Source organism: Pseudophryne corroboree, chromosome 4 (assembly GCF_028390025.1).
Source record: "Pseudophryne corroboree isolate aPseCor3 chromosome 4, aPseCor3.hap2, whole genome shotgun sequence".
Taxonomy (NCBI): domain Eukaryota; kingdom Metazoa; phylum Chordata; class Amphibia; order Anura; family Myobatrachidae; genus Pseudophryne; species Pseudophryne corroboree.
Window position 1 is genome coordinate 113391514 of NC_086447.1, and position 13940 is coordinate 113405453.

At 47.5% G+C, this 13940-nt stretch overlaps 1 protein-coding gene across 10 annotated transcripts in view; it reads left to right on the forward strand.

The window, feature by feature from the left end:
* CYRIA (CYFIP related Rac1 interactor A) overlaps window positions 1-13940 on the forward strand; it is a 192758-nt gene that overhangs the window by 150964 nt on the left and 27854 nt on the right. For all 10 annotated transcript variants that reach the window (XM_063915373.1, XM_063915374.1, XM_063915368.1 and 7 more), the window contains 5 exons: window positions 8250-8371; window positions 9214-9319; window positions 11549-11685; window positions 11785-11862; window positions 12081-12197. In XM_063915373.1, coding sequence (XP_063771443.1) covers window positions 8250-8371; window positions 9214-9319; window positions 11549-11685; window positions 11785-11862; window positions 12081-12197 — 560 coding nt within the window. The remainder of the gene's footprint in view (window positions 1-8249; window positions 8372-9213; window positions 9320-11548; window positions 11686-11784; window positions 11863-12080; window positions 12198-13940) is intronic.

A 13940-nucleotide genomic window follows, 5' to 3' on the forward strand; every position in this document is an offset into this window, starting at 1 on the left:
CCTCCAAGCCCTTGTGTTCTTTTTAACACGTGTGGTATTTTTTTTCCGTTCTGACTAGATCAGATTGGCATGAAGAACAGCATACACATTTTAGTGCATTGCATTGAACTCCGTTCCAATGATTGCTTGTTCAATCAGTCCTCTGCAGGCGATAGATAAAAAAGACTAATGTATTTAGCTGCTACTTTATTGCCAAGAGTCTATGCTGCTCCTGAATATTGTGTTTATGCAGCTAGAGACTGGGGATTCCCAGCTGAGATCATTGGATGAGAACAGTAGCGGAGTGTGATTTTTCTTTTTTTTTTTTCTCTTCCTTGCTAGTTACATTTTTCATCCACCATTATTAAAGACGAAAATTGTCCAAAAATGGCTTTCAGCCCCAGCTTGCTCACAGACCCTGACACACAGCTGTTATCACCATCTGATCTTCTTTTAATGTAGTATTTCTCTTCCTCTTACAAATTATTGTCCAGAACATATTTCCAAGAACACTTTTTTTCTTTCAAAAAATTAGATGAGTATTAATGTGCATTTAATTTAAGACTATGAAATCTGACATGAGTTTTAAAATTCCCTAATAGATAGATGTCAGTTGTCAGAACATGGGGGGTATCCAATTAGCTACAAAGAAACATCAGGAAGTTTTTCAGATTTTTAATTTTTTTGGCTATCCTATTAGAACAGACCTGGGCAATGTACGGCCCGCGGGCCACATGGGATCCGGTCTGAAGATCGACAGTATCTAGGTCGACAATGTTTAGGTCGACCACTATAGGTCGACAGTCACTAGGTTGACATGGATGGAAGGTCGACAGGGTTTCTAGGTCGACATGAGTTTTTCACATTTTCTTTTTTTGAACTTTTTCATACTTAACGATCCACGTGGACTACGATTGGAACGGTAATCTGTGCCGAGCGAAGCGGTAGCGGAGCGAAGGCACCATGCCCGAAGCATGGCGAGCGAACGCGATGCACTAATTTGGGATCCCGGTCACTCTACGAAGAAAACGACACAAAAAAAAAAAATCCTCATGTCGACCTTTAGACCTGTCGACCTAGCACATGTCGACCTAAAAACCCTGTCGACCTTCCATCCATGTCGACCTAGTGACTGTCGACCTATAGTGGTCGACCTAAACATTGTCGACCTAGATACTGTCGATTTGATGAACCACACCCGGGCCACATACGGCCCTTTGGCAATCCCTATCCGGCCCGCGTATTCCAGTCACACGGCTCCCCCCCCTTAATCTCACACACACGGCTCCTGCGGCTCTCTGCCCACAGGCTCCCTGCACCACACACTGTGCTGTATCGCTAGGTCACAAAGACCCTGCGATGCAGCTTAACAATTGAGGCCCAGCGACTGCCCGCGAGTCGCAAGCTACAGAGCCGCAGTGCTCGGACAGTCACTGCCGGCGATCCCCGCCCCCTGGGTCCCTAGCAACCAGCGCCTGATGACGTGTATTCCCGCGGGAGACGGCTTTGCCCTGTCACTTCCTGCTTAAACTTCGGGGTGCTTCAGAGTGCCCGTGAGACCGGCATCCAGGGTGAGTCTTGCAGCAATGGGACAGCAACCCGTCATACAGTGCACATTACAAGCCAATAGCAGAAAAACATGACATTAGAAAGTAAGTTTGTGCTTTTAAAGCTATATACACCTCACATACACAACATGTACCCACCACCAACGCATACATACACACGTTACCACACAATTACACAACACACACATATACAATACAATTTGCATGGATATGTTTTGAATATCTATATTTTATTATAGCTCAATACAGGTTGAGTATCCCTTATCCAGAATGCTTGGGACCAGAAGTATTTTGGATATAGGATTTTTCCATATTTTGGAATAACTGCATACCATAATGAGATATCATGGTGATGGGACCTAAGTCTAAGCTCAGAATGCATTTAGGTTTCATATACACCTTATACACTCAGCCTGAAGGTCATTTTAGCCAATGTTATAATATAATTTGTGCATTAAACAAAGTTTGTGTACATACACACAATTCATTTATGTTTCATATACACCTTATACACACAGCCTGAAGGTCATTTAATACAATATTTTTAATAGCTTTGTGTATTAAACAAAATTTGTGTACGTTGAGCCATCAGAAAACAAAGGTTTCACTATCTCACTCTCACTCAAAAAAGTCTGTATTTCGGAATATTCCGTATTTCGGAATATTTTGATATGGGATACTCAACCTGTATTAGATTTATCATTAGATTTATCATTAATTTAAAGTAAACTGTTTATTACTTTTAGACTCTTATACATATTTTCCTGTTTGACCTACACCACAATACATAAATTTACATAAATATTTACAGAATATTCTTAAACTGCGGATTACCAGTAGCATCTTATCAAAATATCTAATTTGCTGCTTTTTATAATGGGAGAAAATTAATATTGAGCATAATTAAGTTCAAGTTATCATTGGTTCGGCCCTCCAACACAGTTCAGATTTTTCATGTGGCCCCCTATAGAAATTAATTGCCCACCCCTGTATTAGAATCACCTGGGAAAAAAAAATTCTCCCAAAAACTCAAAGGTTCAGTGAAACCTGTGTGTTTTTGCCAACCGCTGAAATGAGGCTGCTTTCAGGGATTTGGTTTCGCCTGCCTGAGGTGCAATAAAATCCCCGATAAGCTGTGGCCTATTTACCACGGGTAAGTGGATACCCCCCCATGTTAGATCTCAAAGGAGGCGATTCAGTCTAGCATGGCGGCCATAATGTGCCTCGATCGACGGGGCATATTTTTTCCCTCACACTCCAATGTGGGGCAGTGGTAATGTACGCAGCTGACGCCCAGTGCAAATTGCACAGAAATGGCCTTTCCTCCAGTATGTTTCCTTAGCTTTCACACGTGCCATTAGCAGAGAGGCAATATTGCCGTGTTATGAGCCATCCTCCCGGGGTCCTCGTGGTTTCCTTCAAAACTCTCTGGCCTTATGCTGAACAGAAAAATCCCATATGCTGCATGGATATTTCTCTAGCATCCATAAGGAATATTGGGGAGACTTAGTACGATGGGGTATAGACGGGGTCCAAAGCAGCCGGTGCACTTTAAATTTCTTCAGCTGGGTATGGTGGCTCCTCCCCTTTATGCCCCCTCCCACAGGGAGTTTAGAAAAAGTGCCCTCAGGAGAGGATGCACACTCTGCAAGCTCCAGAGAGTTTTCACCAGTTTATTTTAAAACTTTTATTATTTTCGATATGCTGATTGAGCAACCGCATACCTGCACCGTGGGAGTTAGGGGGGGGTGTCACTGGCCTTGCGAGGTTCCAGAAATGCTTCCCCGCTGCAGGACCACTGTCCTGAGAGGTTGTTGCACAGCGGGGCACTGCACCTGGGTGGTCACAATTGAAGCACACCGCACACCCCTAACATTAGCCTGAAGGTGATGACAGTGGTGAGTACAAACTGCGGGCCCCGGTTCATGGTGCAGCAATAACGGGGGGGGGGGACCCGCTATAGCCCCCTGTATACACTGGCTAGCGGTGGCTTAAGCTAGCACTGGTGTGATGGTTTTTAAGCTCTTTGGGATACATTGCCAGTATAAAAGACACTGTAGATCTTGCACCATTGGGGGATGGGGGGCGGAGCTACCTCATAGCGGGACCAGCTGCGGTTTGGCGCCTTCCTCTGCTTACAGCTGCAGCAGACACATACAGCTCCTCCAGACTCTCAGAAAACGCTGGAAAACTGGTACAGGAGTGTAGCAGAGGGGCAGAGCCGCTATTGATAGCAATCTGTGTCCTGGATAGGACAATAAATATAGGTGTTTCACCTTGGAAATATTCGCTTGCAGCCTCACTTGGGCTGTTTAGCTTAGGTATGCTGGTCTCTTCCCCTTTGCTTCTCTCTCACATACAGTAGGACAGGCTTGCTATTGTTACTTGTCTGTGTGTATGTCAGTGTGATTTACTGTGATCATGGTAAAACAAAAATTATGCAGTGTATGTCACACCAGATTCTCTCCCTCTACATCTGATTCTGTCTCATGTGAACAATGCAGCCAATTTTCACAACTCAGTGAGGGGGCTGGGGGGAGGGTCAAGAGCCTTCTTGATGTCTTATATGTCATCTCAACTCACTGCTAATACACAAAACACTCGGCTATTGCAGCAGGCTGTTGCAGACCTCGCTGCCAGGGCAGATGCTCCACAGCCCGTCCCCCCGCCCCCCTCCTTCCTCTCACTGGGGACCACAAAAACGTGGGTTCATAGAACAAAAATGTGATATTCAATCTGCGCCAAACAAATGAAGGGTAATGGATACTTATTTTTGAGAACAGTCCATATATAATTTTCAAAAGTCCCAATATCTTGTTTCTTTAAATAGAACCGAGACCGTCTCCTCCAAATGGATACCATATGTAAAAGAGAACACACAAAGAAATCCAATGTGTAGTATGGTTTTTTGTTATAACAGTCTGGATAAAAGGGGATAAGGGAAGATCCGATAATACTCTTTAATTCCGTGAACTTCAAAGATTATAGGGTCACCCCAAAATCGTGCACTGATCAAAGGAGTGGATGCTCACTCTTGGGCTTACATGAAGCAAAGGGTCCTATGCTTATAAAGGTATCTTTACTTTATACGTCCCTGATTGACACCAAAGTGAACCTAATTCACACAGCCAGAAGAAAATCACGCTTACACGTATGCTTACTTGTAGCGAGTATTGTAAGTTCATGTAAAGGTTTCTTTAAAGGCAGCAGGAGCAGAGAGCAGCCATTGCAGTGTCTGGCAGCAGGCATGGATTTGTGAGGAGATTCTTGACAGCGGGGGAAGAATTTAAAGAAACCTTTACATGAACTTAAAGAGTATTATCGGATCTTCCCTTATCCCCTTTTATCCAGACTGTTATAACAAAAAACCATACTACACATTGGATTTCTTTGTGTGTTCTCTTTTACATATGGTATCCATTTGGAGGAGACTGTCTCTCGGTTCTATTTAAAGAAACAAGATATTGGGACTTTTGAAAATTATATATGGACTGTTCTCAAAAATAAGTATCCATTACCCTTCATTTGTTTGGCGCAGATTGAATAGCACATTTTTGTTCTATGTTCCTTATTTATTCCTGTTTTGATAACACTGGAAGATTTTCGTTTGCTGCCTCCACTGTTTCAGCGCAGGTGTAAACTATTTCTTCTTTGTAAAAACGTGGGTTGCCCACATTATTCTTAGATTCAAATGAAGAGATACAGGAGGATGGGGAGGACTTGGATCCAACTAGTGGGGATTCCTCTTCTGCCCAGGGTATTAAACCCCTCATTCTAGCTATACGGGACGTATTAAAACTCCCTCTAGAGGACGCTGCGTCACAGCAGTCGTTCTTCTTTGCACAGAATAAGCAAAGTGTCACTTTCCCTGATTCTGCAGAGTTAGATGACCTATCTTAAATTATCCTGGAAACATCCAAATAAAAAATACTAAGTGTCAAAAAGGTTTTTTTTAACATTTGCTCCTGAAGGCAGAAAATTCTGGGAAGAACCTCCGGCTGTTGACGTATCAGTCTCTCACCATAAAGGACCCTGGGGACAGAAAAATAGAAACCATGCTGAAGTCTATCTACACGGCAGCGGGTGTATCACAAAGGCCGGTCTTAGGTTGCTGGGTGACCCATGTCATTCATACGTGGGGTACTCAAATTCAAGAGGGCCTCGCCGGGGAGATGCCCTGGTTACTACGGTGGCTCTCCTATGGCACATTCAGGACACTGCTCGCGTCCTGTGTGACTATCTCAAGGAGAGACCTCTTCTAGGACCTCTGCCATGGCAGTGTCGGCGCGCAGGGTCCTGTGGTTGCGTCAGTCGTGGACGCGGAGTCCAAGTGCAGTGTGGAGTCCCCCCCCCCCCCCCTTTCATGGGGAATGGCTCTTCGGGGTTGAGTTGGATACGTGGATTTGTAAAGTTACTGCATGGAAATCCACGTTTCACCCATCTGGGGCCCCGCCGGCTAGGCGTACCTACCCGGGGCTGTCTGTTCAGTCCTTTCGGACTAACAGATTTCGTTCTAGGGCCAGAGGTGCCTCTAATGCGACAAGAGGCACCAGAGGTAAGACAAAAAATCCAGCGATCACCGGTTCAGCTTCCACCAAGGCCTCAGCATGACGGTGCCCACCCACCCCGTGGGATCTCAAGGTGGGGGCTCGGCTGCGTCACTTCAGCCACATCTGGGAAGGGTCCTGCCAGGATACCTAGGTATGTGACCTAATTTCTCAGGGCTACAAGCTGGAGTTCGACGGTGCTCCTCCACAACAATTTTTCAAATCAAGCTTACTAGCTCCATTCCCAAGTCTCCATTCCCAAGTCATCGTTCCAGTGCCACTACAACAACGGGGGAAGGGTTATTACTCCAACCTGTTTGTGGCACCATAACCGGACGGTTTGGTATGACCCATTATGAATCTGAAATCCTTGAACCCTTACCTAAGGGTTTTCCAAGCTCAAGATGGAATCCTTGCGAGCAGTGATTGCGGGCCTGGGAGAACAGGAATTCATGGTCTCCCTAGGTATCAGGGACGCCTATCTCCGTATTCCAATTTAGCCTCCTCATCAGGCTTACCTGAGACTTGCCTTACAGGACGATCACTACCAGTTCCAGGCGCTACCCTTCAGACTGTCCACAGCTCCGAGGGTGTTCACGAAGGTAATGGCGGAGATGATGTTCCAGCTACGCGTCCAGGGGGTCAATGTTGTCCCTTACCTGGACGATCTCCTGATAAAAGCAAGGTCCAGGCAGCTTCTATTGCTCCATATCGACCGCACTATCCAACTTCTCTCGCAACATGGGTGGATTTTCAATTTACAGAAGTCCCACCTGAAGCCGACTCAGCGGTTCCTGTTCCTGGGGATGCTGCTGGATACTGTGGCCCAGAAATTGTTCCTTCCGGAGGACAAAGCGAGGACACTTCAGGAGATGGTCTGTATGGTTCTCCGACCTGCTCGAATATCCATCCATCTTTGCATAAGATTGTTGGGGAAGATGGTAGCCTCCTACGAGGCAATCCAATATGGTAGGTTCCATGCTAGAACATTTCAATTGGATCTCCTGAGCAAGTGGTCCGGATCACATCTTCAGATGCACCGGATAATACAGCTGTCACCTCAGGCCAGGATTTCCCTCTTGTGGTGGATGCAGTCTTCAAATATACTGGAAGTCCAAAATTTCGGGATTCAGAATTGGATCCTCCTCACGACAGATGCGAGTCTAAGAGGATGGACAGCGGTCACCCATGGGGCTCAGTTCCAATGCAGGTGGTCAGCCCAGGAAGCCCTCCTCCCGATCAACATTCTGAAACTTCGGGCAATCTACAGTGCTCTGGTTCAAGCCTCTCCTTTAGTCAGGGATCACGCGATCCAGGTACATTCGGACAACGACGTGGTGGTGGCGTACATCAATCGACAAGGAGGGACAAAAAGCAGGGCCTGCACGCGGGAGGTGTCAAGGATACTCCTGGGCAGAAAGATATATTCTGTGCCCGCCTCAGTGCGTTGACTTTTCTGCAGTTTGTCTCTTCTATGGTTACCTGTTCAGCTGTTGCTGTTTTGTTGCAGCCGTTGCTGGTTGTTTGTTAGTGGTGTGCTATTGTATAAATCTCACCACTCCTTGTTGTTATGTTCCTTCTCGCAAGTGTGTCCTTTCTCCTTCGTCCACTGTTTTACCTATAACTGCCTGTGAGAGGGGGCATAGAGGGGAGGAGCCAGCACACCCAGTTGAAGAAATTTAAAGTGCTCCGGCTCCTTTGGACCCCGTCTATACTCCATCGTACAAAGTCTCCCCAATATCCCTTATGGACTACGAGAAAAGGATTTACCGGTAGGTAATTAAAATCCTATTTTTTTGGTTGGCAAGTCTAAAATTATGTACATATAATTACAGCTAAACCCATTATTTATGCAGTAAATACTACCAGTAAATCCGATCTGGGCGATGAGCATCCCTGATCTGTCCAATTTAGCAAAGCGGTCCAAATGGAATCTGGTTGTGAGTTTCAGTGCTCGGGCTTATGCTGGATAGTAGAAAGTTTGACACAGATTGGTAAAAGTGACTAGAATCAGAATTCATGTGTCCTTGAGAGAATTTAGATGATTTGCTTTCCCAAAATTATGATTTATTTATTTTTTAATATTTTTTACTTTTACTGTTTTTTTTGTCATTTTTGGTTTTTTATTCTCATCTTTTTGTATTTTTATTTGTAGATGCTCAGCCAACGGATTGTGAAAGGGAAGTATGGAACCAAGTCAACGCCGTGTTGCAGGATTCTGAGAGTATTCTTTCAGACCTGCAAGCTTACAAGGGAGCCGGACAAGAGATAAGAGATGTATGCCATTGAGAAAGACAAATCTATTTCAGACTAAGGGGTCTATTTACTAAGCCTTGGATGGAGGTAAAGTGGAAGGAGATAAAGTACCAGTCAATCCGCTCCTGTCATTTTTCAAACCCAGCCTGTGACATGACAGTTAGGAGCTGTTTGGGTGGTACTTTATCTCCGTCCCGTCCACTTTATCTCCATCCAAGACTTAGTAAATAGTCCCCTAAGAGCAATTTGGCTGCTTCACAAATTTTAATAAATTTTGAGCATTGCTGTCTGACCGGGCTATTTACAGCCCTTAAAAAAAAAAATAGCTTAACCTTAATTTGTCCGCTCTTTAGACAAATTTGCCCACCATGGATGGCAAATTGACTACTCACTCTACATCTGGTTTACCGCGCATCTATCTCGAACTCCTCATTCTTGAGTAAATTTACTAAGGTGGGAGTTTTTTTTAGAACTGGTGAGGTTGCCCATAGCAACCTATCAAATTCTACTTAACAGTTATCTTGCTGCTTTTAGATGATAATAGATTGGTTGCTATGGGCAACCTTACCAGTTCTACAAAAAAAAAAAAAACACCTTAGTAAATTTACACCTCTTGCTCTATGGAAAGGATTTAGTAGATTTTTCTAGCACTGGGGTCCTCAACTAGTGGCATAGCCAGCCTCCTGGACTTGGGGTAACCACAGAGCCCCAGAGATTTACTATACCTGGGGGCATGTCTGATTAATGAGGGGTCCTTTAAATGTGGCTTTATTTTTTTTATAGAAGTTTTGGGGTTTTTTAGATCGTACTTGCGCATTGTGACATATTTTCATATTTGTACTCCTCCATTTTGTTTGTTTTAGGCCATACAAAATCCAAATGATATCCATCTTCAGGAAAAAGCATGGAATTCTGTCTGCCCTTTGGTTGTCCGGCTGAAACGATTTTATGAGTTTTCTCTAAGACTGGGTAAGTTGTCCTGAATTCTGTATAGAACCGCTAATCCTCATCAGCATGTGTACACTGCCAGAGAGAGCCTGTGCGTTCTGTGGTTTTCTAACAGCCGTAGTCATGCTGGCTTCATATAAAACAGGAGAATAAGCCATGTGGTGGGATTTGAAATCTGTCATAAGCAGCACTTTCTGTCCTGTATTAATATTAGGCATTACAGCTTTCCAGTTGTCCACCTTTCAGCAACTATGGCTACATCCTAGCCCTATCCGTCCCCTCCCGCAGCCTAGCCCTATCCGTCCCCTCCCGCAGCCTATCCGTCCCCTCCCGCAGCCTATCCGTCCCCTCCCGCAGCCTATCCGTCCCCTCCCGCAGCCTATCCGTCCCCTCCCGCAGCCTATCCGTCCCCTCCCGCAGCCTATCCGTCCCCTCCCGCAGCCTATCCGTCCCCTCCCGCAGCCTATCCGTCCCCTCCCGCAGCCTAGCCCTATCCGTCCCCGGCCCTGCCGCAGCCTAGCCCTATCCGTCCCCGGCCCTGCCGCAGCCTAGCCCTATCCGTCCCCGGCCCTGCCGCAGCCTAGCCCTATCCGTCCCCGGCCCTGCCGCAGCCTAGCCCTATCAGGCCCTGCCGCAGCCTAGCCCTATCCGGCCCTGCCGCAGCCTAGCCCTATCCGGCCCTGCCGCAGCCTAGCCCTATCCGGCCCCGGCCCTGCCGCAGCCTAGCCCTATCCGTCCCCGGCCCTGCCGCAGCCTAGCCCTATCCGTCCCCGGCCCTGCCGCAGCCTAGCCCTATCCGTCCCCGGCCCTGCCGCAGCCTAGCCCTATCCGTCCCCGGCCCTGCCGCAGCCTAGCGCTATCCGTCCCCGGCCCTGCCGCAGCCTAGCCCTATCCGTCCCCGGCCCTGCCGCAGCCTAGCCCTATCCGTCCCCGGCCCTGCCGCAGCCTAGCCCTATCCGTCCCCGGCCCTGCCGCAGCCTAGCCCTATCCGTCCCCGGCCCTGCCGCAGCCTAGCCCTATCCGTCCCCGGCCCTGCCGCAGCCTAGCCCTATCCGTCCCCGGCCCTGCCGCAGCCTAGCCCTATCCGTCCCCGGCCCTGCCGCAGCCTAGCCCTATCCGTCCCCGGCCCTGCCGCAGCCTAGCCCTATCCGTCCCCGGCCCTGCCGCAGCCTAGCCCTATCCGTCCCCGGCCCTGCCGCAGCCTAGCCCTATCCGTCCCCGGCCCTGCCGCAGCCTAGCCCTATCCGTCCCCGGCCATGCCGCAGCCTAGCCCTATCCGTCCCCGGCCCTGCCGCAGCCTAGCCCTATCCGGCCCTGCCGCAGCCTAGCGCTATCCGTCCCCGGCCCTGCCGCAGCCTAGCGCTATCCGTCCCCGGCCCTGCCGCAGCCTAGCGCTATCCGTCCCCGGCCCTGCCGCAGCCTAGCCCTATCCGTCCCCGGCCCTGCCGCAGCCTAGCCCTAACCGGCCCTGCCGCAGCCTAGCCCTAACCCCAGTACCAACTTTAGTACTAACCGTTGAGAAATCTTCCAGGATACTGGCCGCTCCACATGCCCTTTAGCATTTTTGATCTACATGCTTAGCGATGAAGTGGTTAAAGAGAAGTGTTGAAGAATGCAAGTCCGCTGAAAGTTGCTTCCCTGCATGTTAAGTGTTTCGCCATGTCTGATCAAAGAAGTTTAAAAATAATTAGATGTCTGAATAGCCCATTAAAATGAAGAAAATCAATATTTGCTGTTCCATAGCATACCACATCTTCGAAAAGTGTGACCTGCTTGTATTACTGATCCTTATCCATGCCTTGGATGATGAATGTTTATTTGCTTTGTGTCTTTGGTAAGAGTTCCCATTACTGATCAAGTCTGTCTGTCGCACTAAATATTAATGTTTCGTACAAATATGAGAAATGGAAACTGTGCTTGCCCATTATCCTTACAGGCTTCTCCCTCCTGTATAAGTATTTGTCATACAGGTATATGCTGCTTGTGTTCTTGTATTCTCGCTGTCCTCACACGAGACATCCAGGTCATACACTGATTTTCTACCACGGAAATCTCTGATCTTTTCATCCACCGTTCCACATGTCACATATTCTTATTTGCAGCGGCTGACCTTTGGTCTTTGACCAGAACATTGTGTCTGATGATTAACATATTCCAAATGGTGCATATTCTGTCATGTCTGTTGCTTGTTTATTTATCCCATAGTCTTTGGTATCGGTGCTATGATTATTTGTGTTCTTATTCGTACAGAAAAGGCCTTGCAGAGCTTACTGGAGTCTCTCACCTGTCCTCCTTACACCCCTACACAACACCTGGAGCGAGAGCAGGCCCTAGCTAAGGAGTTTGCGGAAATCCTGCACTTTACGCTTCGCTTTGATGAACTTAAGGTAACGGCCCATGTATATGCTTTGTTAGTGTGTCTGTGCTTGTGGAATGAAAAACAGTAGTACAATTTACTCATACTGTATGTGTGCAATTTGATTTAGATGAGAAATCCAGCCATCCAGAACGATTTCAGTTACTACAGGCGGACGATAAGTCGTAATAGGATAAACAACATGCATGTGAGTATCTATGTGCAATATTCACGTCTGGTGAGATTTGCAGCAAAGTTAAAGGGCTGTTCTGCTTCGGAGCCCAGATCAATTATATGTGTGCACCACCGCTCTCTGCTGGACAGAACTAAAAGTGTATTGATGGACTGAATAACCCATATACGTAATGCAGATCGCTAATCATCATCTGTGTCTTACAGAGCTGTATTCCCGCTTTCTAATTACAGCTAGACATTGAAAATGAAGTAAACAACGAGATGGCTAACCGGATGTCCTTGTTCTATGCTGAAGCCACACCGATGCTGAAGACGCTAAGCAACGCCACCACCAGCTTCGTGTCTGATGTGAGTCTCCGAAACATAAACTTAGATTTGGTGCATAAATTGTGAGTTTAATTTTTAATTTTCTCTGACGTCCTAGTGGATGCTGGGGACTCCGTCAGGACCATGGGGAATAGCGGCTCCGCAGGAGACAGGGCACAAAAGTAAAAGCTTTAGGATCAGGTGGTGTGCACTGGCTCCTCCCCCCATGACCCTCCTCCAAGCCTCAGTTAGATTTTTGTGCCCGGCCGAGAAGGGTGCAATCTAGGTGGCTCTCCTAAAGAGCTGCTTAGAGTAAAAGTTTTGTTAGGTTTTTTATTTTCAGTGAGTCCTGCTGGCAACAGGCTCACTGCATCGAGGGACTTAGGGGAGAGAAGTGAACTCACCTGCGTGCAGGATGGATTGGCTTCTTAGGCTACTGGACACCATTAGCTCCAGAGGGAGTCAGAACACAGGTCTCACCCTGGGGTTCGTCCCGGAGCCGCGCCGCCGACCCCCTTGCAGATGCCGAAAAGTGAAGAGGTCCAGAAACCGGCGGCAGAAGACTTTTCAGTCTTCATAAGGTAGCGCACAGCACTGCAGCTGTGCGCCATTGTTGTCAGCACACTTCATAGCAGCGGTCACTGAGGGTGCAGGGCGCTGGGGGGGGCGCCCTGGGCAGCAATGATAGTACCTTATTCTGGCTAAAAATACATCACATATAGCCCCTGGGGGCTATATGGATGTATTTAACCCCTGCCAGGTCTCAGAAAAACGGGAGAAGAAGCCCGCCGAAAAGGGGGCGGGGCCTATTCTCCTCAGCACACAGTGCCATTTTCCCTCACAGAAATGCTGGTGGGAAGGCTCCCAGGCTCTCCCCTGCACTGCACTACAGAAACAGGGTTAAAACAGAGAGGGGGGGCACTTATTTGGCGATATGACTATATATATTAAAATGCTATAAGGGAAAAACACTTATATAAAGGTTGTCCCTGTATAATTATAGCGTTTTGGTGTGTGCTGGCAAACTCTCCCTCTGTCTCTCCAAAGGGCTAGTGGGGTCCTGTCCTCTATCAGAGCATTCCCTGTGTGTGTGCTGTGTGTCGGTACGTGTGTGTCGACATGTATGAGGACGATGTTGGTGAGGAGGCGGAGCAATTGCCTGTAATGGTGATGTCACTCTCTAAGGAGTCGACACCGGAATGGATGGCTTATTTAAGGAATTACGTGATAATGTCAACACGCTGCAAGGTCGGTTGACGACATGAGACGGCCGGCAAACCAATTAGTACCTGTCCAGGCGTCTCAAACACCGTCAGGGGCGTTAAAACGTCCTTTTACCTCAGTCGGTCGACACAGACACGGACACTGACTCCAGTGTCGACGGTGAAGAAACAAACGTATTTTCCTTTAGGGCCACACGTTACTTGTTAAGGGCAATGAAGGAGGTGTTACATATTTCTGATACTACAAGTACCACAAAAAAGGGTATTATGTGGAGTGTGAAAAAACTACCTGTAGTTTTTCCTGAATCAGATAAATTAAATGAAGTGTGTGATGATGCGTGGGTTTCCCCCGATAGAAAATTATTGGCGGTATACCCTTTCCCGCCAGAAGTTAGGGCGCGTTGGGAAACACCCCTTAGGGTGGATAAGGCGCTCACACGCTTATCAAAACAAGTGGCGGTACCGTCTCCAGATAGGGCCGCCCTCAAGGAGCCAGCTGATAGGAGGCTGGAAAATATCCTAAAAAGTATATACACACATACTGGTGTTATACTGCGACCAG